This window comes from Cervus elaphus, chromosome 5, assembly GCF_910594005.1.
Source record: "Cervus elaphus chromosome 5, mCerEla1.1, whole genome shotgun sequence".
Classification (NCBI taxonomy): Eukaryota; Metazoa; Chordata; class Mammalia; order Artiodactyla; family Cervidae; genus Cervus; species Cervus elaphus.
In genome coordinates this window covers 78,757,695-78,785,455 of record NC_057819.1, presented here as the reverse complement: position 1 = coordinate 78,785,455, position 27,761 = coordinate 78,757,695, and the positions used below count along the sequence as shown (strand labels likewise).

The 27,761-nt window shown below is 43.0% G+C and overlaps 1 protein-coding gene across 2 annotated transcripts; it reads left to right on the top strand.

Annotated features, from left to right (window-relative positions):
• Window positions 1–27,761, top strand: MMD (monocyte to macrophage differentiation associated). Of its 2 annotated transcripts, XM_043902722.1 has the most exons (7): window positions 7–259; window positions 7,426–7,507; window positions 12,397–12,557; window positions 15,691–15,765; window positions 17,368–17,469; window positions 19,575–19,644; window positions 25,813–27,761. In XM_043902722.1, the coding sequence occupies exons 1-7, from the start codon at window positions 234–236 to the stop codon at window positions 26,011–26,013; spliced, it is 717 nt and encodes a 238-aa protein (XP_043758657.1). In that variant the 5' UTR covers window positions 7–233; the 3' UTR covers window positions 26,014–27,761. The 2 variants fall into 2 exon arrangements, with proteins under 2 accessions (XP_043758658.1, XP_043758657.1); XM_043902723.1 differs by lacking the exon at window positions 17,368–17,469 and having other exon boundaries at window positions 1–259.

The following is a 27,761-nucleotide window of genomic DNA, read 5'->3' as shown; positions in this document are numbered from 1 at the left end:
AGGCGGCGGGAGGCGGCCGGGCCGTTTAAGGGCCGCCCTCCCGCCCCCAGGCGCCCGGTCTGGCTCTGGCCCGGTCCCGACCCCCGGCCCGGCCCCAACTGCGCTGCCCGGTCCAGCGGTCCGCCGGGCCCGCGGCGGCCCCTGGAGCCGCCACAGCTCCTGCGGGCCGCGCGCCCGGCCGCCGGCGCTGAAGAGACGGAGCTCGCGGCCCCCGCGGAGGAGCAGGAGCATCGATGCGGTTCCAGAGCCGATTCCAGCGGTGAGAGGCCAGCGCCCCGGGCCCGCCGCCCGCGCGTGTGGGGCCGGGCACCCCGCCCGCTCCTCCTTTCGTGTTCCTGGGACTCCCCGCCCCGCCGTCCCCGGGCGCCCCCGCTCCGGGAGCGGGGCTCGCGCCGGCCCGGGTCCCCGCCGCTTGCTGCGGGCTGCAGTGCCCAGCCCTCGGACCCCGGTTGCCCTCCCGGGGTTGTCGGTGGCCCGCCCGGCTTCGCCCTGCAGGGACAGCCTCTCGCTTGGTCCGGGGACCTGAACGCCGGCCGCAGGCACCGGCCCCGGATCTTCCGACCCCAGCCTTGGCCTGCACCCCTGACCGGGCTTGGGGGGCCCCCGAGGCGCCCGGACCCGAGCCAAGTTGCCCAGCCGGGGTGCTGAGGGTTTCCGGCGCTTTGTCTTTGAACGGCCGTGGCGGTGGGGGAAACTGAGGCAGGCTCCGCCGGTTTAGGCTTGCCTGCGGTATTCTCGGGCTTCAAGCCCCAGCGTGTGCTATTTTGGGGCATCGCGCCGGGGCAGGTTAGCTTCTGGGCGGTGAGACCTGCAATTGAGGCGCCTGGGTTAGGAAACGAGGAACCGAGGAGGCCCCCCGGAAGGCTGGCCTGCTGCTCTTGGGTTGGAGGGCCGGTGGGAACTCCAGCCTGGGGAGACACCGTGGCCTTAATCCTGACTCCAGGTCTCTGCCATCTAGCAATGAATGGAGACTGGCCATAATTCGAGAGGAAGCTCTGCGCTTTTTATTTCCCCCTAATTCTCCTTCGTGTAAGTGGGTGAAAGTTCACCTCTCGTGTGTTTGGTAACTCCATCCCTTTGTCTGAATCAGGCAGGCATCCCCACTCCCAGGCCTTCACCCTGAGCAGGCTAGCTTAGAGTGCAGTGACCGGGGGGAATTTGAAAAAAAAAAAAAGCATGAAATCTCCCAAGGTTTTTGTTGAGTTTTTAGGCATTGCTTTTTATTACAAGATTTTAAAGTACGCTTTTTTTTTTTCCTTTCTTTCCAATGCTTTAATCCCTAGAAACCCTCTCACCTATTCTGCTGGTCTCATTCCTTTTCCAGAGTGACATTTGCACAGGGAGAGTTGGGGTGATCAGAGTGAAGACCTGTATTAACTTTTGAACATTGCTTATCGCTCAGGGTGTTGAATGCCTGGCGGTGTTCACCTAATGGGAACATCATTATCAGTTCTTCCAAAGGCAAAAGGGAACCATGATGTTCCGGCTTTAGAACATGAAGTCAGCCATGAGGACTGGAGGGGATGTAACACAGGTTCAGCAGTGGTTGGCAAAACCCTGTATGTGTGGTTTGTTTGATTTGGTTTTACTTCTCTGCACATCTGTGCTCTTCCTGTTTTCCGGGAACAGTGGCAGTATTCTGTGCATTTACCGGTTTTTGTTAGATTAAAGAGTTCTATTTCTTTTCTGTCCTTTCCATTCTTCTCCACAAAAAGAAGGAAAAAAAGGAACTTGTGTTATTGTTTGTTGTGCAAACATTAGCAGTATTAAGAGGAATGAAAAACAAACATCTTTATTTAAGACCCTACCATCTCAGCTGACTGAACTCTTCTATTTTGCTGGATATGAATCTATCCAGTCCTTATTATCACAATTGTAATGTGATTTTGTGCTCTACTCCATTCATTTAAAAATTAAAAATACAGGCATTTTCTTTTGGTATAGCATAGACATTGTACTTTCCGCAGCAACTGCACAATGTCAGTGGATATTTTATAGTTATTTTCTTGATGACATCTAGACCCACCCTGATTTTCTTTGCAGAATGAATGATCCCATAATTTCTTGTTTGGAAAGATATTTCTATAAATCAATTTGAACTTAGAAATAAAGTCTGCAAATAAGTAATATATTGTGGTCTGTACATTAACATATTGAAAGTACTGTTCTGCACCTCTTAAAAGCTGTGTTTGTTACCCATCTTGTGAGCATTTAGGATAGTTAACAGGTTGTAAATGACAGAGGAACCAGAAAGAGGAACACACTTATCTTTGAGCCCCTGTGTTCCTTCTGATAGATTCACCAGGACTCCATTGGAGAGCAGTAAAAACATTTCATTAGCCCATCCTTTGTGGCTGTGTCTAAAGTATAAGAAAACTTGAACCCCCTGCTGGCTTGTTAATAATGGAAACTTGGCGGTCACTGTGGCTTTGGATCAACTTCCAGAGCTCTGCCATATCTGGAGAAGAGCTGTAAGGACGCCTAACCGGGTATAGGAAGTGGAGGGCTTTATGCAGGCATGGCTCCACAAAAATCTTAGGATGTGAGAAATCCCACTGGGACACCTTTTATCTTTTGTGCTGTATCACACTTGATTCCACCCCCGCACGGCACACACAGTCATTCTCTCCCTTTCACAGCATCTCTGACTGATTAGAATACTTGCTAACGTTTATTGAATGCCTGTCGCTGCCAGGCAGGTAGCTGGGTATTTGTAGATAACTCATCTCATCCCTAACTGTAACCCTGAAAGACAAACTTTCTACCCATTTAATGGAAGAGCCTTAGAGAATAAAAGAGAGCCTGCCATCATCACACAGCTGGAAAGGGGCAGACAGAAGGGTTCATGTCCCTTTCCGCCACCCATGCAGCCATTTACCTCTGTCTCCCCGCCCACGCACATCTCCGTGATAGGGCAGAGGCCTAGGACCCAGAGCTGCTAAAGTGCCTCACTGGTGTCCTGTTGGTGTGTGCCCGTTTCTCTAGCCTGGCAACCAGAAATCCAAGGAGAAGGATACTGCTTTCCGTAGCTCCAGCCTCGTGACCGCTGGTTAGTTTCAAATTGAATATGTGGGGAGGCATCTGATTCTAAAGCATTAGGAAGTGTTCCAGTGCTGCCTGTGGCCTCTCTCTTTGTTCCAAGTTCTCAGAGCATTGAATCATACACCGAGATTCAGTGAACACTGAAGTTCCTTATATGTGCCATTTCCCTTACTTAGTAATTAAGTTAAATGTCCCCCACCGCTATCACCACCTCTGGCTGCAGACACTTTTTCCTAAACATCATGCTTATTCATACAGGACAGCTAATCATAAGGTTGTCGTAGGGATCAGTTCTGTTGCTCCATCAAATGATGCTGAAGGAGCCCTTGAAATGTTCATGGTCTTATCCTTTGTCCATTTTGTTTTCTCGAGATTGAGGATTCTCTTCGCTCTAAGACTGCCTGTTTTTATTGCATACAGAAATCCCCAGTGAAACTAACTGACGACAGGATCTCTCTCAGTTAGGATAATAAAATGCTTCAGCAGCAGGCAAAATCTCTGTCTTTTTATTCTCATTCAACATTTATTTATTAAGCTCCAACAATCAGCAGGACTTTGTGTTTGGGCCTGGAAATGAAATGGTAGACAAGGCAGCCTTCATGGAATTCACTTTACAGTGGGGAAAGATGAAATAAAAAAATACACAAGTTCAAAAACTCCAGTTCTTACTAACCATGATAAGGGCTCCGCTGAATCGATACTTAGGATGGTTGAGCCGAGTTTGACAGGTGAGAGGAGGGCTGGGCACACTGGAGGAGAATGTTCTGGGCAGAAGTAAACAGCAAACACAGATGCTCTGAGTCAGATCAGACCTGGTTGGTTTGAGGAGCAGAAAGGCTGTGATTGGCTGGAGGGAGGGAGAGGAAGGGAACCCCCAGCTGGAGAAGTCGGGAGGGCTCGCGGCCTGCAGAGGTGGTGTTCCCAAGCACTTTGAGAAGCTGGACAGGTTTTAAGCTGGGCTTAGTGTGTGATGTGATCTGGTGGTAACAGACTCGTGGCTGCTGGGTAAAGAAGAGAGTCCGTGTGCGGGCGGGCAGGGAGACCAGAGCCTTTGTTTACAGACCAGAGGAGTCGATGTCTTGATTTAAGGTAGTAACTTTGAAACTGTAGAGAGTGGGACTGTTTTGGAATATATTTTGAAGATAGCACAGACGTACTTGCATTTGGAGTATGGGGAACACAGGAATCAAGGACAGCTTCTGAGATTGGATCTCAGGCTCTGAGATCTGATGGAGCGTTGCGGATTTACCTTCAGAAGGCCCTGCTTTGAGCTAAAGATTTGGGGGGAGATGGGGAGGCTGTGCTGTGTCTTCGCTGTAGCATGTGGGCCCTTGCTTGGGGCACAGGGGCTTCCTCCGGGCTTCCCATGAGACACTGCTGGCAAAGAAACCCCCTGCCAGTGCAGGAAACCTAAGAGACCCGGGTTCAGTCTCTGGGTCAGGAAGGTGCCCTGGAGGAGGGCATGGCGACCCACTCCAGTATTCTTGCCTGGAGAATCCCATGGACAGAGGAGCCTGGTGGGCTGCCGTCTGTAGAGTTGCAAAGAGTCCAGACAACTGAAGTGACTTGGCAAGCACGCGTGGGCTTTCTCTAGTTGTGACACTTGGTGGCGGAGTCGGGGGGGGGGGGGGGGGGGCTTCTGTTGTTGCGGCGTGGGCAACACACCCGGTGTTAGAATGTTTTCTAGCATTGGATGGCCATCAGGATGGCTTTGCTTTAAGTGGAGGTGTCTTGCCTAAGTGGGTGCTGTTTCCCATAACTCTTTGGAACCTTCCTCATTCATTTTGGGGGGAAGAGAACAGCCTCAGTGTGTGGGGTTTATTTGCATTTTACATCTGCTTTTCATGTAGGTCTTGGGTGACTAATTTCTTCTAATGATTTCTTCAAGAGGCAATGGGAGGCATGATTGTATCAGAGAGAAATGGAAAAATTTAAATTTCCTGGCAGAACCATGTGCCATCCCACGGGGCCCCAGACAGTGCCTGGCATACCTGCTCTTCCCTTTCCTTATTGCCAGGATCTTGACCCTGCCCTTAAAGAGAAACTACCTTAAGTCACATGGGCAGAATATTTTTCTCTGCAACTTCTGAGTTTATTTTTAACCTGAGTGATTCCAGGTGGGCACAAACATGTTAACACACATGGCCACTCAGCTTCCTTGCTTTTAAAGTCTATCCCTGTCTCTGTGTTATAGCCTGACTATTTTTAGACTGGGCTGCCAGAGATATAAATTGCTATTTTAGTCTGCAGGCTGGTGGTGGGTGGACAAACCCTACTGAGCGTGCCCTGCACAGAGAGCTCACAGTTTAAGCTGCCCCCAGCCGCCCTGGAGCCCTGCTCTTTACAGTCCCTAGTGGGGAATGCTGCTTATAGCCCTGTCGTTATGTCTCAGGCTGAGAATCGGTAGGCCCTCGAATGCTGGGGACACTTTTAAAGCCTCCTTCCCAAGAGTGTAATTATTTTCCTTTTTACTAATAACTGCCATATAGCAACAGTCTCGTCCCTTAGGAAATTAGTGAAATTATTTAAAGGATTGTCAGGGGAGAAAAGATTTATTTATCTGTGTGTGAGAATATCTTGGAATAATTCTGCAGCTGTTAACTGTACACTTCTCTCTAACAGTTTCCAAGCCATGTGATGAATCCCATTCAGTATGTGTATCTTTTTGCATGTTAGTTAGGTAGCTGCCCATTGCTCTTCCAGGGAAGGTATCTTCACAGTGCCAAATCCATTCCCTAGGCGATCTTCCACTCAAACTTTCAACGTCGGGTTGGCAGGGACTGCCACTTGGTCTTTACTCATTTGCTCTAGGGATACCAGGCCCTTCTTTAATTCAGGGAGAAAGTGTTGGCTGGTCTTTTGTTCGTAAACTGGACACTTTGGAATTGCTTGGCCACGTGTTTTAGTCAGTTTTGGGCAACCTGTCTGTGCCATTCGGTTTAGCCTGGTACCATTTTTCCATTGTGTGAATTGATAAGACATGACTAGTCAGAACTCATTAGTGATGAGTAACAACGTCTCCTCCCCCTACCCACACCCCCTCAGCTAACTCAAGCCAAAACCTACATTATTGTGCAAAGCCTGTTGACATCTTGCAGGCCCCAAGCCCAGGAATGCTGCTTGAATGCTGAGACCTGAGTGTCACCAGAGCTCTCAGACCCAGATGCCACCACGGTGCCCTTACCGCTGTGTGCTCTGCATCTGCTGCTTTCAGACAGCTGCCTTCTTACCTGCCTGAGCTTATATCTCACTCCTTCCAAAGAACACAGACTAAACCAGACTCCTTCGTGAAACACGGCGGGGGTGTGAATTGGGCTTGGGGACCCTCACCCACACGCTGAAACAGAAGGCAGCTGTTTCTCTCTGTAATGCACAGTGGTATTGGTGCTCTTCACTGCTTTGCTGGTTGCCACAAAATTAGCCCAGAGAGGGACTGGAACGTGGACACATGTCTGTCTGTATGGTACAGACCTTACACACACCAAATGTTGGTGTTCACATACAGGCACACTTTGGGGCTTCCCAGGTGGCTCAGTGATAAACAGCTCGCCTGCCAATACAAGAGACGCAAGAGACGCAGGTTCTGTCCCTGGGTTGGGAAGATCCTGGCGACCTGCCCCAGTATTCGTGCCTGGAAAATTCCATGGACAGAGGAGCCTAGGGGGGTCACAAAGAGACACGACGATGCACGTGCACACATGAGTGTTATGGCCAGTGCGTCAGGCGCTAGTCACATTTAGATTTTGGAGCAAACTTTTAATTCAGGAAGAATGCAGGTGAAAATGAACCCCTTGTTTCAAGTGGCCTGGAGGCAGCCAAGTATCACTTATTTAAGCTCTCTGGTGCCGGAACAGGTAATGCAATACAGGGAAACTAGTTTGGCAGCCCTGCTGATAATGGGATGGAGCCTTTAAAGATCTACATGTATAAAGCTTTATACATTTTGAGAGACAAAGTAGGAACTTGCAAATGCGTTGAATTCACATTAAATCGTGGTTACTGGTATTTGTAAAGTTTAGGAAAATGACCTTGATTTTTTCGATTTCATATTTGGTTGTGCCATTTTAATTTTTTTTTTTTTAACTATCCCAGTTGAAGAGTACCAGTTGAAGGGGATAGATGTGAGTTTTGTTTGCTTTTGGTTGGTAGGTTTTTTTGAATGAATTGAAAGAATACTTCATCCAGTTAACTAGGGCATTCACTTTAGACCATGGCTTTGGTTCAGTTTACACCAAAGCTTTGTGGCTTTGGTTTTATTCCAGTAACTAGGTATTTCCAGCAGTCACCTCTTCAGTTAGAATAGACCAGACAACCTCTGACAAGCTTTCCCATCGTTCTTTACACACTCTGAGCTTTTCTCATGGGATGTCTTTCTTTCTACAGGTTCATGAACCACCGGGCCCCCGCCAATGGCCGCTACAAGCCAACTTGTTACGAACATGCTGCTAATTGTTACACACATGCGGTGAGTACGAGCTTTCTGCCGTTTCCATGCTTCCCAAGCACTTTGGTGGGAAGAAGGGGCGATCATTTCTGTTAGTCTCAACCCCGTTAATCTGGTTCACCCATCCCTGTGATCTTTCCTGACCTAGTATCAGTACTCGGTCATGTCACCAGAAACTGCGAGCCTGTCAGATACTTTGAATGCTCTGACCTACAGTCAGCTCTGTTGATCCTGAATTTGCTTTCTCAGATAAGATCTTCTTTGAAAGAAAGTAAGTGTTTAGTTATAAGAAAAATCAAATGAAATTATTTTCAAAGACTGTCACCCCTGGAAGGAAATGAATTATCTTTTCAAGACAGTCAGCTGAGTTCATTTAGCAAGGAGAGTTCACCATTTGCTGAGAAAGATTTTTTCCCCCAGTGATCCCCGAAAACAGGTAGCCACATCCTTCCCATCCCCATGGTCGCCATTGCTTCTCAGAGCAGATGTTAGTCCTCACTGTAAAAGAAAAGTTTAATTCCTAAATTCAATTTTTCTTCCTTCTAAAAACAAAGCATGTTCATTTTAAGAAAAATGGAAAATACTGAGAAATACATAAGAAAAGCAAAACTACCTAGAAAGTGAAGTTGCTCAGTCATGTCTGACTCTTTGAGACCCCATGGACTGTAGCCCGCCAGGCTCCTCCGTCCATGGAATTTTCCAGGCAAGAACACTGGAGTGGGTTGCCTTTTCCTTCTCCAGGGGATCTTTCTGACCCAGGGACTGAACTTAGGTCTCCTGCATTGCAGGCAGACTCTTTACCAATTGAGCGGCATGGGAAACCCAGTGTTTGTGTTTATGTGTATATTTTCATAGTTTCTCTATTAATTTCATTTTATTAGCATTTTCTTGTGTCATTATAAATTTCTTTTTTATCTATGATTTCATTATTCCCTTTGAAAGTTGCATCTAGTGAAATTTTTTGAGGGGAAAATGGTGGCTGATATATAGTCTGAAGATAAAAGATGGCAATCAATTTATCCCTTTAGTGAAGAGTGTTTAGAACAGGCTAATTCAGTTATTTTAGACAGTGTTAGTGTAATATGTAGGTTACATATAAATGTTATTAGAATAAAATTTGTTTGAATTCAAGTTGTGCCTTTTCATTTCTTTAAGCCCCTTCTCCAAAGAATAGTCAGTGTTTCCTATAAAGGAACGTGATACCAAATAAGCTTGAAATAAACTAGTTTTGGTAGATTCCCTCGTAATCTAATAGAACAATGCTGTGTGGTCATTACTTAGCAGAAATCAGACTTTCCAAAGTATCAGTTCTATGTATTATAATAAAGTGACGTGAAAGTGTTAGTCACTCAGCTGTGTCCAACTCTTTGAGACTCCATGGACTGTAGCCCACCAGGCTCCTCTGTCCATGGAATTCTCCAAGCAAGAATACTGGAGTGGGTTGCCATGCCCTAGTATTATAATAGTAGAATTCAAATGTTATTTGTGGTATCGAAATGTTATTCTCTTTTATCACTGTCCTTTTTCTTTAGGTGCGCAAAAGATTTTTATTTAAATAATTGAAATGCTGAAATCTTGCTGAATATTTTTTCTTTAGAAAAGAGTTTCTACCTACCTTTTTTGTACATGCTTGCCCTGGATTTCAGTAATGAAATTTGGAGTAACCTCACTAGTGGACAGTCTCCCTGGACCTGTGGCTTAGATTCTCAGGCCAGGAAGGATTTGATGAAGTTCTCTAGACTTGAGCTGACCCCTGTCTTTGCATTAATGACACACACTTTGTGAAGTGAGCTTCACAACACCAGAGGGTCAAAATGTGTAGAGTCCAAACTTAAAGAATGCACAGCCTAATTTGACTGTTAGCTGTACTTTCTAGATATCCATCTTTTATTCTTTTTTTTAATTGAAGTGTAGTTGATTTGCAATATTATGTCAGTTTCAATGGTACTGTAAAGTGATACAGTTTTATTTATATATACATATATATATATACACATTTTTCTGATTATTTTTCATTTGTTGTTGTTCAGTCATTAAGTCGTATCTGACTCTTGTGACCCCATGGACTGTAGCACGCCAGGTTTCCCTGTCCTTCACTATCTCCCAGAGTTTGCTCAAATTCATGTCCGTTGAGTCAGTGATGCCATCCAACCATCTCATCCTCTGCCATTCTTCTTTTCCCTTCAGTCTTCCCAACATCAGGGCCTTTTTCAATGAGCTGGCTCTTCGCATCAGGTTGCCAAGGTATTGGAGCTTCAGCTTCATCACCAGTCCTTCCAATGAATATTCAGGATTGATTTATTTTAGGATTGACAGGTTTGATCTCCTTATAGTAGAAGGGACTCTCAAGAGTCTTACCCAGTACCACAATTTGAAAGCATCTATTCTTCAGTGCTCAGCCTTCTTTATTGTCCAGCTCTCACACTTGTACATGACTCTGGAAAAACCATAGCCTTGACTATATGGACCTTTGTCAGCAAAGTGATGTCTCTGCTTTTTAATACACTGTCTGGGTTTGTCATAGCTTTCTTTCCAAGTCACAAGCGTCTTAAAATTTCATGACTGCAGTCACTGTCCACAGTGATTTTGAGCCCGAGAAAATAAAATCTGTCCCTGTTTCCACTTTTTCTCCTATTTGCCATGAAGTGATGGGACCAGATGCCATGATATCATTTTTTGAATGTTGAGTTTTAAGCCAGCCTTTTCATTATAGGTTATTATAAGATGTTGACTATAGTTCCATCTGCTATACAGTAAACCTTTGAGCTTTTCTATTTGTCTAGTGGTGTGTATTTGTTAATCCCATAGTGCTAGCTTGCCCCCCACTCCCCTTCCCCTCTGGTTCTCATGTTTATTTTCTATGTCTGTGACTCTGTTTCTGCTTTGTATATAGATTCATTAATTTTATTTTTTAGATTTCACACATAAGTGATATCATATATTTCTTTGACTTACTTCACTTAGTATGATAATCTCTAGGTCCCTCCATATTCCTACAAATCGGCAATATTTCATTTTTTTAGGACTGAGTAATATTCTATTATGTGCGTGTGTATGTATATATGTATGTATGTGTATATGTTTATACATATCCCACCTTCTTTATCCGCTCACCTTTGGATAGACATATGGGTTGTTTCCATTTTTTATTCTTAACTAAATGTCTGATGAATTTAACAGAGCTAAAAGTAAAGTTATTTCTTAAGATAATTGTCCCTTAAGAAAATAAGCATGTGTGTGTGTGTGTATGTGTGTGTATATATTTAAGTCTACATCAGGATTAGGATATAAGGGGTATGAAAGTTTGAATAATGGTTTATATGGCCTTTTCTTTCACTTACTGTTCCAGTATACAGCCATCGTTTTATCCATTTACCAACTGCAAAGTACTGATAAAAGTTAGAAAAACAGTGTCCTGATAGTCTTCAAAATACTGACCTTATAAAAGCAACCAGTGAAGTGCTTATTATTTAGCATAATGCTGAGCATTTAAATATAATTGTTTGGTTGTTGAGATGCACAGGTCACCTTTAAGAATAATATTTTCTTGAAATAGGCCTGAATAATCCTTTAGTTTATCTGTCCTGGATGGTCATCAGGAACACTTCCATAAACCAAAGTTAAGGAAAAACTGACAGAACATACACATTAATTTTTTAGAACAGAAAATGTCATCTTATTAAACTTACTAAACTGTATCCCTGATTTTTGGATTTCAGAGAGCATTAAAATTTCTAAAATCGACATAACAAAAAACTTCCATCTAAATTTTCATTAACAGGAAGATACTTTAACATAAAAGAAAAATAGAAAGGACATAATCTCAAAATAAATTAAAGTTTGTTTTATGAAAAACTTACTTTGTTGTCCCTGATTTTCACATTTTGTTCTGGGCCATTATAATCCTGTCTGGAGGATTTAATATTCTGTTGTAAGAGAGAAAACATAGGTGTTGGAGACAAAAATAGATGAGATTTCTAAAGTTTGCATTCTTTGCCAGGTATGTTTATTCTGGTATCTAATAAAGTAGTTTATTTCTTCGGATGAGTTCTATTATTATAAAATGTTTATTAGTCATACTGTTATGACTAGACTTTGCACTTTGTGTCCATATGTAGTGTAAAAAATGGTGCAAAAGCAAAATTCCCTCTTAAGATTCTCGTCTCTTATAAGTATTTGACTCGGTAGGAGTGGATTACCCTTGTCTGCTTGAAAGGTACTATTAAAAATGAAATAATCCGGGAACTTTCCTGGTGGTTCAGTGTCTGAGGTTCCATCCTCCCAGGGCAGGGTGCCTGCGTGCAGTCCCTGGTTGGGAAGCTAGATCTCGCATGCTGCCACCAGGATCTGGCACAGCCAAATAGGTAAATAAATCTCAAAAAATGAGATAACCCAAAGACCCTTTCACCCCTTTCATTCTGTAGTAGCCCCCAAACTGGTGGAATGTAGACAATCCCGACTAGAAATGAGGACCTATGATTAGACAAATGATTTGAGTGTGGTATACTTACTGATTTGATTCATTTAGTTACCCTTTGCTGAAATTTGGGGTTTCAGTAGCACTTTGGGAAAACAGGAAAGACTATCTAAAGATCAAGTCATCCCTGGGAAATCTGGGTACATGCTTGGTAGCGAAATTAGGATAGAGGACGTTTGTTTTGCAACAGTTGAGTAATTTTGCTGCCTGACTGTCCCCATTGGCAGGCACAGGTTCCGGGCCCTAAAGACAGTACCTGTTCTCACTGCGGCAAAACGTCAGCTTCATCTGGTTCTTGTTCTAATTATCCAGGAAAGGAAATGTTTGTTTTAAAGTGATCTTCCTAAAGTTGTCCCTGGTAAACCTGGGTATTTTTAACAGTTCTCAGTTCAGTGTTTTACTGAATATTTATTTTTCTTTCCCTTTCTCTCAGTTCCTCATTGTTCCGGCCATTGTGGGCAGTGCCCTCCTTCACCGGCTCTCTGATGACTGCTGGGAAAAGATAACAGCTTGGATTTATGGAATGGGCCTCTGTGCCCTCTTCATCGTTTCCACAGTATTCCACATCGTAGCATGGAAAAAGAGCCACTTAAGGTACCGTGAATGGCAGTTGTTTCCACAGGTCACACAGAATAACTGGTTCAGGTTGGCCTCTCTTGCTGGCATGCTCTGGGCAGGGGAGGCAAGGAGTGGACGTTTCCCTTCCTGGCAGACTCAGCTGTCCCATTGCTCAGGAAATTTTCCGTGGACTGGAAGGAGTTTGAGGACCCCCATGTGTGTCTTTAAAAAGCACGTCTTTGTTCAGAAAACAAACAAAACCACATTGCTGGGAATTCCCTGGCAGCTCAGTTAGGACTCTGCACCCTCACTCCTGGAGCCCCGGGTTCAGTCCCTACTCGGATCCTGCAAGCCCCGCTGCACAGCTGAAATAAAACCCAACCAGCCAGCAAGCAAACAAATCCACGTTGTTTCCCTGGGGCTGACCGTGTGGAATCCTGACGCCTGTTTTCCGCTGCAGCTGCGGGGTGGTGGGCAGTACCCTGGACTTGGACTCATCAGTTGGGTTTTGAGTCCCAGCCCTGCAACCTAGCCTCAGTTTCCTCATCACTAAAATGAGAATGGTAATGCCTGACTGGTGGGCTGTTGTGATAGGTGAATGAGATGAGGCATGTGAGAGTAACTAAAAATTACAATCACTGCAGCTATACTGCAGGTATATTACAGCTCGGGTTACTGTTTTGCAAAGTTCAGCTTTCAGAATTAGGTCTGGTGTATCTACTCAAACAAAACACACATATGTTGCTACTTATTAGTTATTAAACGCTTTCCAAACAATACTGTGGTCCCTCGCCTCCCAACCAGAAGAACATAAAAACGCTCATCCTTTGAGTGACGGGTTAATATGCGGGAATACAAAGGTAGAGTCCACCATTTAGTTGCTTATGAAATAGATTCTGCACAACCCCAAAGGGCAAAGTTTCTTCTCCAAAAGGAAGATTTAGAGTAGACCTAAAGTGATTTGATGTAATATTAGAAGGTAATTTTTGGTTTTATAGAATGTTCAAAGAAATCTCAAGCTATTTGGGCAACCTAACATTAAAAAGATACACTTTATTTAAAAGCAGGATTTGGGATTCTGCTAGTGATGAGATGGTTACTAGCTTCCTCACATTTAAAGATCAGAGTTTTAAAACCAGAAAGATCCTTAAGGAACATCTAATCCAAACCCCATCATTTTCACCTGGGGAAACTGAGATGCAGAGAAGCGCCCTGACTGGCCCGAGTCATTGATACCAGCAGAATCTGATTGTCCCAGGTCCTCTGACTCTGGTTCTGAGGTTTACTTCCACTGCACCCTTCACATTATTGCTTATAGTTTGTAGTCTGCTGCCTTCACCCAGAAGCTGACAGTTCCGAGCTTAAAACCACAGCGTTGAATCATGAAGGAGCCGTGGGACACACTCAGGCAAGCCTGCAAAGTACCTGTCCTGACTCTTCAGGACACGCTGTCGCAGAGGCCAGAGCACCTCATTATCTTTTTGGCATAGTGCAGTACCTGTGATTGCCTTGTCTGACTTGGCTTTGCTAGCTAGATTTCTGAATCAATAAAGAGTTGTAGGTACCTGCTTTAGTATTCAGGGCCTCCCTGCCAGGGCCTGAGAAGAAGGTGTAAGAGAAACCAGTCTCTCTTGAACCTTGCAATAGCACTGCTAGAATCATAAGCTATGGGTGGACTTTTGCTCTGCATTAATTCTTAAAAATATCCCAGTATATCCTTAATTTAAGTGAAAGAGGGAAGGGAACGAGCATTGGTTAAGTACCTACTGTGTGCTGGGTGCTGTGCTAATCACACGGCTACATCGATTTCATTTAATGTGCATACACAGTCTGATAGAGATGTTGTTATTTCTGTTTTACCTGTGAGGAGGGTGAGTGTCGGAGAGGCGGGTGGTGGGATTTTATTTTTTAAATATTATATTTTTTTATTATTTTTTGGGCTGCACCAGGCGTTAGATGCTGCAGGTGAACTCTTAATTATGGCAGGTGGGGTCTAGTTCCCATGCCAGGGCTCACGCCCGGCCCTGCGCGCTGGCAGCGTGGAGTCTCAGCCCTGGGCCAGCAGGGCAGTCCCTGGGGGGTGGGTCTTGAACAAGCTGCAGTTTGACTTTGGGTGCTGCCACTGTCTGGAAAGCAGAATTAGAAAGGCCAAAACTGGCTCAGAATCACAGTCGTGTAAGCAGTTAAAAAAAGATTCCCCTCTTCCCTCCACCTCTGCCTCATTTTCTAGCCCTGTTAAGTCAGTGTCTTCTGGACTGGAGTTTGTGACTGTATTGTAGCTTCCCCGGGCGATTCTGAAAGGCAGTCAGGCTTGAGAACATTAATGTAGTGACCAGCACTGCCCAGCTGAACACCCTCGGCCTGCTGGCCGCTGCAGTGTGTGTGGTGAGGCAGGTCTAATGCTGGTGAACCACCGAGCCATCGTGTCCACCCCTTGGGCCGAAAGTGGATTAAAGACAGTGCAGTGCGTTTGTCCTTTTTACATTCCCTCAGCAAAGGGCAGATCCTGCCTTATCCACTCTGTGAATAGACCTCAGGGAGCCAGATCGTGTACACTTCCTGACCCTTCAGTTGCAGAAGGAGAAAACCTGCTTAGAAGCGCAGGTGGCTACCCTCTTGACAGCAGATACACCTTTTTCTCCCCTTGTTTGTGTTGTTGCTGTCCTAAATTAGTTTCTAAATTTGCTTTATTGCAACTTACTGTCTACATTAAGGTATTTGGAGTAAAGGCTGCTTCAGAGACTTTTGAAAAAGACTGTGGCTTGAGGGAGTATTTTACTGAGCCTTCACAGATTTGTGCCCTGCACTATGGTAGGGGTTGAGAGGTGGTCTGCCCTCAGGGAACTTCATTTTCCTGTTAGATAGGATCTAAAAGAAATGGAAAACATCAGAAAGCACAGATTTTGCTTGTTAGTTTTTAACAATTTCAGAGTTTCTGATTGTTGTGGGATTCTTACATGGAGAGGATCTTCGGTATGTGTAATCTTTAATAATAAAATAAAGCTTTTATTTGTGGCTTCATCTTATTAAAAAAAGCTGTGTGACTTTGAAAGCCAGTTTACGTGTGCCATGAGAACTGAGAACGGTGGCAGTCATGGCCTAGCAGCGTGATAACCCCTACTTACGGTCTCATTTCCTGAGAACTTGGTCTGATGTGTCTCCCCCGCAGGACGGTGGAGCATTGCTTTCACATGTGCGACAGGATGGTCATCTATTTCTTCATTGCTGCGTCCTACGCGCCATGGTAAGATACAGTTTTTCTGTTTCTGAAGACAGCATGTTTATGAGAGAATTCTCAGTCCTTCCCTCCTGTCTTCCTGTCCCTGCCCTCCACCCCAAAAAACATCCATACATGGTGTTTTTTTTTCCTTTCCCATTTTGATTTGCTTGAGTCAGATTGCAGATTTTAAGGAAAGAAGGTTGCTGACACTCAGAATACATATCTGCGCTGGAATGTTTGAGCGAAGTGCTACAAAGTTGTGTGTAGGCAGCACGCTCACTTTGGAAATATATTACCTTTGCCTTCCATATTCTTCCTCTGTGCTTCTGCTATTCAGAATACTTGGACATCTAATTGTTTAAATGGAAATGCTATAAATGTATATATATAAAGAAAACAAGCTAACTTTTAAAATTTATACTGATTGTCTTCACAGCACAGTAGCTACTATATGTGGAGTGCGTCTCTCGTTTCTTCAGCTATATGAATAAGGGAGCTAGCCTAATTAGTTAGCTATTTAAAATGCCTGGTATTCAGTTCAGTGTCCTGGTTCTTCCTGTCTTTTTGGTATAGACAAGATAGAGTCTTTTGCTGTTTTGAATCCATAATTAAAGAAAAATTAGTTTTCCTCTACCACGGTGTGGTCCAGTTTTAACCACTAGGAAATTCATATTATGCCGTCAACTACTATAGTCATTACAAACAGCTGGTCTCTGGATTCTGACTAATGTGGCATCCATCATTCAAAAGAAACCTAATTATGTGTTGTAGTAAAAAGTAAGTGCTGTCTCTCCCCAGTAAATGTTACTAAATTACAGGTCTGCATCATGTTGGAGCCAGAATACTTGGAGGCTTTTGTGAAGTATACCTCAATTTAAAATAAGTAAATAAAAATTTTAAATGTAGACTGAGGAAACAGATATTACAGTAAACAGTTTGTTCACATGTAAGTGTCCAATATGCAGATGGTGCCTTTTCCATTTGGAAATATTAATTTTATAGTAATAGTCATTCAGAATAATATTTTTTCCCCATATCTATTCTTAATCAGAATTTAGTACAGATGAATTTGTAGCATTTTAAATTCAGGCTTCACAGGAGTTCATGGTTAAATTCTAACAAAATATGTTACATGACATATGTTGGGCTAATTCTTCTGATGTTTTCTCTTGGCAGAGATACTTGGTCTGTGTATTAGGTATCTGGTGTGTGTGTGTGTGTGATCCAGGTCAGGGTTTTGTTCCCAGTAATCTTTGTAAACAGTCTGCTCTCAAGTACGCAGTCAGGAATGAGAAGGCAAGTGCCTTTGCCGCAGCCCGCCTAGTCAGGAAAGTCAGGTATCACGGTGTGCTGGGACTCAGCTCTACATGTCTCCTTTCAGCTGGTTCTGTTTGTAAACCACACTGGAACTGATTCTAAGTCTTAAAGATTGAACAGCAATTTTATCCTTAAGTTATTAATTTTACCCCAGTTGCCCAAATACCTCCACCACGTGTTGAGTGCTTTTCTTTCTGATCTTATCCTCGTACCTTCTCTCTCAGTTTTCAGGACTAGAGGAAAACACAGGTTGTATGAATTCCTTTCATTTATCACTACTGTTCTCTGTTGTCATGTTTACACTTTTAGGTTAAATCTCCGTGAACTTGGACCCCTGGCATCTCATATGCGTTGGTTTATCTGGCTCATGGCAGCTGGAGGAACCATTTATGTATTTCTCTACCATGAAAAGTAAGAGAAAATAATTTACATTTAATACCTTTAAAATTAACTTCCTAAATTTTATCTACATTACAGTATGATTTACTTTATATTTGCACTTCAAAATAGTAGAAATACATAAACAGAATATATATTGTTTTAACAAATCGTCAGAACCATTTTCTCTTTATCATTGGCGGACAGATTTGCTGCAGCCAGATGAATGGTACCTGTGTAACACATGATGTAGCCGAAGGACAAAGTAGATTTCTCCCTCATCTGCAATGGCAGTTCAGTTCTGACTCCGAAATGAGTCACTTCACTTCACATCCTCAGCCAGACTAGTCGTATCTGCAAACTAGCCTGATCCTCTGTGACTTACAGTTACCACATGAGAAAAATAACTGCTTTTCTAAGTTTCTAAGAAGGTTGAAGATAATCTATATTAAGCCCCCAGCATAACACTTAACCTAGTTAGGAACCCAGAGGCTGTTCCAACCTAGGACTCCTGGGAAGGGGGATGTTTGGAAGGGTATACAAACTCTTAGTATCTTCACCATGGAACACATTTTTTTAACCTGTTATTCATAGGTCCTAGTGTATGAAGCAGTATAAAAAGAGAGCTTATTGAAATTTAGCATATTAGTTCTAGAGGAGACCTTCAAGTCATCTATTTCTGCTTCATGCTTGAAAACTGAGAACATTTAGTACATGCATGAAATCAGTGACACATCTGAAATTAGGACCCAGGTGGCCTAGTTCCTATTCCATGGTTCTTTTCATCATTTCATATGCCTGAACTTGAGAAACTCACAACTATGAAATCATTTATTTGGATACAGTTTATTAAGTTCTTTATCTGTTGTTTTTGGCAGAATGGCCCTCAGAATTGAATATAACGTGTGCTTGTCACAAAGTAATAAATTGTTTTCTGTTTTCAGAAGAAAAGAGTAGTTTTAGCTAACTTCTCTCTAACTTTGCAATTCACTTAAGTGCATTTTTGACCATAATTAGCAATTCTGAGTGGTGTTATGCATTATATATAGCCAAGGGAACAGTTTGCTTCTCAGACTCAAACCCCTAATTTATACCCTTGGATAAAATAGGAAGTAAAGTAAGACAACTATTTTTTCTCCTATTTCAGGCCTTCTGATGTAAACCAAACCCACATTCTTCCCCAGTTCCCTGATATGATTACTTCCTGGTGAACTTTGAGCACAAAACACTAAGAACAAGATGCAAGTCACCCTTGGCCATTCGGTTTGGCAGGTATTAGGGAAAACCTAAATGGTGCCACATACTGGTCTAGGCCCTGCAGGTCCAAACATAAATATACTTTGGTCCTTGCCTTCGAGGAAAAGTGTAGTTTGGCTAGGCATAAATATAACTTGAATTTCAGTATAGTATGTTTTTATAGCATTTTCAGATAATCTGAATCTAAGATGATGAGGCTTACAGATTAAGAGTTTGTGCAGATACAAAATAGACAATCAGAAACACATTCCCTTAGTTCTTTAAGGCCCGCATCCCTTGGCTACTGATAGAGGAGGCACCAAGCTATTCCTCGTGCAGCTTCATAATTTCAGTGTCTTATAGTGATGAATTGGAATGGTGGTGAAGGCAAACACTGGGATTAGGAAGGGAAAGTGCATGGTTAATTGGATTCAAGGATAACTTTTGGCTAAGAACATTTTCCATGTAGCATGTAGAATTTAATGCCTTATCAATCCTGAAAGGGCTTCCCAGGTGACTCAGTGGTAAAGAATCCACCTGCCAATGCAGGAGATTCAGCTTCAATCCCTGGGTCAGGACGACCCCCTGGAGAAGGAAATGGCAACCCACTCCAGTATTCCTGCCTGGAGAATCCCATGGACAGAGGAGCCGGGAGGGCTAGAGTCCATGGGGTCACAGAAGGGTCAGATAGGATTTAATGACTAAACAACAACAATCCTGAAAGAAATACTAGTTCATTGTTACTCAACTACAGTATTTCAGTTAGAGGCTTAATGGTCTCCTATAGGGAAAATACATTTCATTAAGAGTTTAATTTGTTTTTCAAAAGAAAAAAAAAATTGGTAAGGAAATGGTGTGTTGTAGGAATAGATAAATTATGTTAACACCTTTCTCTTCGGCAGGTATAAGGTGATTGAGCTCTTTTTCTATCTCACAATGGGCTTTTCTCCTGCCTTGGTGGTAACATCAATGGTAAGAAGCTTCTTCATAATTTAGTTATTTCACCTTATTTTCTTTCCAATCACTGTGACTTTTAATATGTCTACAGATGCAATCTGTAGCTTTTATTTCTGAAGTTAAAATATGCCTATTAATTAGAGACTCAAAAGAAAAAATATATAAATTACAAAGTGCCAGAACTTACACTACTTGCTGTCTATAGTTTGGAAAAGCTATATATCTAAGTGTCTCCTTCCATATGGTAATAGCCTGTATTTGTTCTTTGGGATAACCTTTCTATTCACCCCATCTCCACTCCCACCCTTTTTACCCAAAGAGGTGTGAGATAATGTGGAGGTGGGAATTTTTTAAGTTACTTAGTGTCCTAAACTTAAATCCATGGACAAAGGTAAATTTTTTAATTTTTTAAAATCTTTTTATTTTATATGGAGTATAGCTAGTTCACAGTGCTGTGATGTCTCAGGCGCACAGCGGAGCACCCCTGCACACACGTGTGTCCGTACCCCCAGCGCCCCTCTCAGGCATCCCGGCTGCCACGTGGCACCGAGCAGCTCCCCCTGCTGTATAGCCGGCCTTCCGGGTCCATTTTACACACAGCAGCGTGTGCGTCTCAGTGCAGACTCCCTCACGTCCCTTCCCGCCTGCCTCCCCACCCGGCAGCCATAGCTGCCTTTTCTGAGTCTGTGGATATGTTCATTTGTTTCATTTCTTTTTAGATTGCACATAGAAAGGATGTCATAAATCTTTCTCCTCTGACTTACTGCACTCAGTATGGCAGTCTCCAGGACCATCCATGTTGCTACAAATGGCATTAGTTCATTCTTTTTAATGGCTTGTAATATTAAAAACATTACTCAATTATAGTGGAGTCATATTCCACTGTATACATGTACCACATCTTCTTTATCCATTCCTCTGTTGATAAACATTTAGGTTGCTTTCATGTCTTGGCTATTGTAAACAGTTAAATTAATGACTCCTTAAAATTTAAGCATTGGAAGGACTTCAAAAGGTCATTTGGCTCAACATTTTATTGGATATTCCTTGAATCCCTTCACTCTTACATTTCCTTTCACTTGCTTTTAAGTCATGTTATTTCTCTTTCCCAAGAAAGTGCTTTTTTTTTTTTTTTTTTAAACTTGGCCTGAAATTTTCTTGGGGACTTTAATGAGGGAAAGCGAGGCATTACCTGTAGGAGTCAGTTGCACGTATGTTTTGTACCCCCAGTCAGACTAATCAGTGTTGAGAAATCCATGTGTATTTGTCAGTTTGGAACAGTAATGTAACGACCTCACAATCCTGCCCACTGGTCCCTTGTGCCTTTAGCTTATGTATTTCCAGTCTATACTCCGCATTTTTGGGTACTGACTACGGGTATTAATTAAGGAAGTCATGGTTTGTTTACTTGAACTCTCTTCTTAGCCTGCAAGGGTCAGAAATGTACCCATAATTTCACTCCTGAGCTCACAGGTACTCTGTAAGAATTTTTCTATGTATAGTTCTCACCCTGGTCACAAAAATACCTGTAAAAGATTTAGTATTTATGTTTGCTTATGTTTTTTCAGAGGGTATCTTTTATGAGATTGTAACAAGATATATGTTCTTTGAGATAGGAGATTTATAATGGCTTTCGTAATTTACTTTGCACCAAATATATATGTAGTTTAGTTGGTAAAGGCAACAGGGAATGATGAGAGGAGGGAGGTGAAAGATGGAAGTGAGAAAATCTGCCTGGAAGGCAATTGAGGACCCAGAGCAAGGTCTGTTTGATGGGTTACTAATCATTAGAGTGAAGCTTCAAGTAAATTCCCTCTGGGTATCGTAAAAACAAGTTTATCCAGTATTTTTACTAGTGTAAATCTTTCATGGACATTTTCAAGTGGTACAATAACAGGTGACTACTGTTCATGTTAATCAAACAGGAAAATTCCCACCCTTGCCCTGACAGAACTTGGAATCAAGCAGAAAAATACAGTTCATATAAAATGAGAAGTGGCCATCAAGTTTTATGTCTCTGACTAGGGAAGGTGCAGGCTGCTCTGGGAGCACCTGTCAGAGGTGCCAGAGGAAGTGCTGTTTAAGCTGATTCAGGACTAATAGGAGCCAAGAGATGAGAGTTGTGCAAGTGGCCTGGAGGATGGACACAGCGTGAAGGAAGTCCCGGAGGACGGGCATGGCGTGAAGGAGGTCCCGGAGGACGGACATGGCGTGAAGGCAGCCCCGGAGTATGGACATGGTGTGAAGGCAGAGTCCTCGAGTATGGACACGGTGTGAAGGCAGAGTCCCGGAGTATGGACACGGTGTGAAGGACGTCCCGGAGGATGGGCACGGCGTGAAGGACGTCCCGGAGGATGGGCACGGCGTGAAGGCAGTCCCGGAGGACGGGCACGGTGTGAAGGAAGTCCCGGAGGATGGGCACGGCGTGAAGGAAGTCCCGGAGGATGGGCACGGCGTGAAGGAAGTCCCGGAGGATGGGCACGGTGTGAAGGAAGTCCCGGAGGACGGGCACGGTGTGAAGGAAGTCCCGGAGGACGGACACGGCGTGAAGGAAGTCGCGGAGGATGGACACAGCGTGAAGGAAGTCCCCGAGGATGGACACGGCGTGAAGGAAGTCCCGGAGTGTGGACACGGCGTGAAGGAAGTCCCGGAGACGGGGAAGCCGGAGCGTCTGAATGTACTTATATGTGTGAGGGGTGTGACCGTGCAGGTAACACAAGTTCTGTGATGAAACCTGTGAGCGGGACAGAGATCAGGTCAAAAGGAACCACACGGGCCATCTGAAGGAAGAGGAACAGTACAGACGATGAAGACTCAGACCTTTGGTGTTGCAGTCAGAATAACGGGTGTCAGAATCACCCTTCTACCACAAAGAGCAATGAAAGTGGGTAAAGTGCGTGAACAACAATTTTTTGGTATTGGACACAGACATAGAGGACCATGATCCTTGAGGAGAGAGAAACCAAAAGATGAGCCTCAAATGCACTGCAGTTTTCTCCCTGTGTGGAGTCCAGGAGCAGCTGTCTGGGTGGAGGAAGCAAACCAGCAATTCAGCTCCCCGGGCTGGGGCAGGGTCCTGGAGACGAGGGAGCTTCACAGGGAAGAGTCTCCAGAAATCTACAAAGGGATTTCCTTGAGCCCTTGCCCAGACACTAAGCGGCATTTGTGCAAGGCAAGACGCTGCATACCCTAGCTGAAGATAGCTATTGAAAGGCTGTGAAGTAAGTGGGTATTACTGAATGAGCCCAGTACTTGAGACCCCAGAGTTCCAACCAGCCAGAATGGAGAGACCACGCAGAGCAAAACAAGTATTCCATGTGATCCTAGCAAGATCACAACAATAGATGGGATACTGCAGAAGAAAATTTCAGTGAACTTTAATAGGTCTCAGGCTGGGAGAAATTATTTGCTTTCTGTTTATGTATCTGACAAAGGATGTGTATGAAATACTGTAGCACTCTAAGTCAGTAATAAAAAAGAGATACAAGTATCCAGTAAACCCTTGAAAAACTGTCCAATGTCACCAGTCATCTAGGAAATCAGGGAAATGAAAATTAAAAGCTTACCACCGCACCATACTGAATAGTTAAATTAAAAAGTCTGACACCACCAAATACCAACAAGGATGTGAAATAATTAGAACCCTGGTCCATTGTTGGGGAAATTATAAAATGTAACCACTTTGGTAATTTGCTTAGCAGTTTATTATAAAATTAAGCATATATTTATAGTTCAGCAAAAATGAAAACATGTATCTACAAAAGGACTTGTAAAACAGTATAAGTATTAAATTTTATTCATGATAGCCCCCAAATGGAAAGGATAAACAAATTGTTTTTTTAAATTCAGTGAAATGCTAAGTAATAGAAAGGAATGAATGACTTATATACATTAGCACCTGCATGCATATATGTGTGTGCTTGCATGCAAAGTTGCTTTAGTCGTGTCCAGTTCTTTGTAACCCCATGGACTGTAGCCCGCCAGGCTCCACTGTCCATGAGATTTTCCAGTTAAGAATGCTGGAGTGGGTTGCCATTTTCTCGTCCAGGGGCTCTTCCTAACCCAGGGATTGAACCCACACCTCTTACATCTCCTGCTTTGGCAGGTGAGTTCTTCACCACTAGCACTGAAAATATTATATTGAGCAAAAAAGAAGCCAGACCCAAAACTCTACATACAGTATAATTCCATTTATGTGAGGTTCTAGAATGGAGAGGCTTAGTCTCTGATAATAGCAACAAGAACAGTGGTTGCCTTAGTGGAAGGGGTTGTTTAGGATTGGGAAGGGGTACCAAAGAACTTTCTGGAGTGTTAGGATATTTGTGTATCTTGATAAGGGTGATATGAGTTACATAGAAGTGTGCACTTCACAAAACCTTACAGTCCACTTAATATCTATGCATTACACTATATAAGTGAATCATCAATCTTTAAAAGACCTTCCTCCCTCCCACAAAAAGGACTATAACTTCAGGAAACAAAACACCTTGGTCTTGGTTCAAATCCTGATTCTGGTATACTTAAAAGCTCCGTGGCCATGGGTAAATTATTTAACCTCTATATATTCTAGGTTTCTCATCTGTGGAGTTGGGATAAAAATAGTACCTAATTTAGGGTGGTGAAGATTAAATGAATGTTTCAAACATTTAATAGGGACATAGAAACACAGTAATGGTGTTGATAATGAAGCAGACATAATCTGGTTTTAAGATTAACCATGTTCTGGTTCTTTGAAAGCTGATAAAGCAGTACTTATTTCTCCGACTTTAGTCTCTTCATCTCTAAAATAAGGAGGCTGTGTTAGATGAGTGACTCTTAACTGGGGGGTCAGATGCTCCTGTAAGAATCCTACCCCTCCCTTAGGAAAACATAACCCTCTCTAAAGAAAATGTCCCTAATACACATACACAGGGAATTTTATATTATTAATGTATATTAATTGCTTTATGACCTCTAAGAAGTAATAAATGTGTCTGGTGTTTTGTTTTGCTATGCTTTAGTTTTTAAATAAAATGAAATCTGACTGAGGTCCCGTTTTACCAAGGTTAAGGAGCGGTCTGAGAAGTCTCCTTCCTCATTGTTTGATCCTGCAAACACCACGGTGCTCATGTGAATTTTGAAAATGGGGCTGACCCCCCACCCCGGCCTGGGTCCCCATGCCTGGCTTTGTGTCCAGCGCAGCCATTGCCCTAGCCTCGGCCCAGGCAGGCCGCAGCACCGGAGCTCCCCACGTCCCCTGTTGGACTTGCTGTGGGGACCTGCTCCAAGGCTCCCAAGGTCGCAGCCGCAGGGCCCAGGCCTCTGAAACACCCACACCGTCGTCCCTTCCAAGACTTGGCACGATCTGCTGTAGGTTCCCACTCACCCTGCAGCACCTGAGACCTTCCGGTTCCTCGTCTCCAGAAACCCTGGAGTTTGTCCGCCTGCATCTTGAGCCCTGCCCCTGTTCTCTTCGCCTGTCATTCACACAGCCCCGTCTCATTTGGAGATGAGTCAAGGTCTTTGAAAACCAAGAGTACTTTATAAAGTCTGCTTTTTGTGCTAAAGCACACCTGACTGTTAATTTCCTGCTAAGCTAAAAAAACTCCCAGGCACAAAGACAAAAAGGCCTGGAGCATCTAGAAGGTTAGGAACTGTATTGTGCTGTATGATCTCAGAGGTCACTCCTAGCAGTGGTTTTCCGAATGGCTATGCCACAAGCTCCCAGAAGCAGAGGAAGGGTCTGAGAAAAGCGGTTCATGTAGAACAGAATTTGAGGAAGACAAAGGGAGTGAAAACCACGCTGGAGATGTGGGTTATAAGCAGAGCGGCTTGAGTGTACGTTAGTAGGGAAGAAGGCTCCTCAAGAGAAAGATGAAAGCCAGGGACTGTACTTTATTAAAATGAATGACCATTCATTTTAGATGCGACTGCAGTCTGCTTAAACAAGCTACAGATGAGCAGAAGATGCTGCTTTTTGCCACAGGACCTATAACCTGATTGCTTGGTGAGATCCAGACGGCCGATTCAGAGGGTAATCCAGGTCGATTTCAGTGTAGTTCGTGTTTCCAGATAAGGAGTCTGTCTGCAGAGCTGCTTTGTTGTCTGGAAAATCAGGAGACTTAGGGGGCATTTGCAGGGATGTTTTTAGCGGTCATATCAGAGTAACATCAAGACCTTTTCATTTTTTTCCTCTGTTGACAGAACAACACGGATGGACTTCATGAACTTGCCTGCGGGGGCTTAATTTATTGCCTGGGAGTTGTGTTCTTCAAGAGCGATGGCATCATTCCATTTGCCCATGCCATCTGGCACCTGTTCGTGGCCACGGCAGCTGCAGTGCATTACTATGCCATTTGGAAATACCTTTACCGAAGTCCTACAGACTTTATGCGACATTTATGACCAATCTGTACTAGGTCTCCAAACCAGTATTATTTCAATTATGGCACTTAGGAGTGGGATAAGAGCTGAAAATTGCACAGAGGAAGAAAAAAAGAAGACAACTGCACTGACTTTCTTTATATCTTTTGAATATAATTACTGTGAAAGTATGAAAGCTGTGTTCTGGAGTTTTCCCCCTCACAGCAAGTAAATAAGGTAGTGAATTAACTATTCATTCCATTCCACTATCATGAAGGACTCTGGAGAGACTTGGCTAACTGATGTTTACAAACCAGAATTTTGTATTTTAATTTTACAGATTTTACTACATGATTTTTCTAAATTACTAGGTCAGATTGTAAAAGTCAGTGCAATAACGAAACTTCCTTTTTAAGAGAAAATTATTTCTATCACTTTCCCATTAGCTGTTAAAGAATCATGAACAGAACTTACACTACTTTTTACCATGTTTCATCTTGGCATATGTGGTTATTTTTAAATAGAAACTTCAGTTTTTTGTAAATTTTTAAAAAATACTTCATTGAAGCGCATCTCTGCGGTTCTTCATTCATGTGAATTTTTGCAGCAATCTGTCAACATTCCACAAATGAACAAACATTATACCTCTTCTCTGATAGTTTTATTAAGCATGGAGAAATTGCCAATTTTTGAAAACTGCAAGTTTTCCAAAACTTTCCTGCCAACCTCTGACTCTGAATTCTGTGCTGCTTTGGGCCACGTATTTGACCTAGTTTGGTTTCCCAGCAATAGAAAAGTATTTTGATATCACTAACTTTTTCAAAAGATTGAACTTTTTCTCTGTGTCTTTGCCATGTCTCCTTCAGGGTCTTTTCCCACAGAAGATGAGTATCTAGTCTGTATTAAGAGAGGATTGCTGGCTTGGCCATCCACTGAACACTCCTGAAGAGCGTTATGAATTACAGTGAATAGTGGTCATGCCTGTCTGGTGCCCAGTGGTTAAGTTATTGTCACTTAGCTTTATATTACCAGTTTGATAGTCATTTTAAGTTGTGGAGCCAAATGCATAAATTCACATTTCTACTTTTCCTCTGCATCTCCTGATACACTTTTTTCATAGAAAAGTATTTAAAGCACTGTTTGGCAAACTCATGTATCTCTTGTCCATCAGTTATATCCTGGCTCAGTGGAGTGATATTTAATATATTGTTTTTGGTTTTCCTTCAATGTCTTATATTAAGATTAACATATTAGTTGCTTTTTGGTTAATCTGCTGTTGGTGTTTTAATAAATAACCTTGCATTTAGATCTGGTGCTGATATTGCCTGTTTCCTGGTGAAGGATTTGATCACTGGAATTGTTAGTTTGACAGTATATTGAATTCAGTCCATTGAAATTTTGTACTGATGTAGCCTTAAAGGAGGGTTTATTTTGCGTGTGTGTATATGTTTAGAACTCTGACTTTGATAAATTATATGGGAATGAAGAACAGAAGAACTGCCTTTTGCTGGTGAATTCTTAAATAGGCAAAAGTGAAAGTGATAGTCGCTCAGTCATGTGCAAGTCTTTGCAACCCCAAATAGGCAAGGTACCCAGTGAAAACACCAACCAGACCATCCCTTCTGCATGATTCTGAACATCTGGATGCCTCTTGTGTATATTTAATTTTAAGTGTATTAACTTTTGTGGATTCATTTGAAGTCTGCTCAAAAGTACCACTGTCAAAACCACTAAAATGTATGTAAAAAAATTGTGCTGTAAACTAAAATAAAATTGTTACTTGGACTTGT

Coding starts and splice junctions, on each gene's coding strand:
- MMD (XM_043902722.1), top strand. CDS start 234: ATGCGGTTCCAGAGCCGATTCCAGCG. Junction 7,508..12,396: donor CTAATTGTTACACACATGCG/GTGAGTACGAGC, acceptor CCTTTCTCTCAG/TTCCTCATTGTTCCGGCCAT. Junction 12,558..15,690: donor TGGAAAAAGAGCCACTTAAG/GTACCGTGAATG, acceptor TCTCCCCCGCAG/GACGGTGGAGCATTGCTTTC.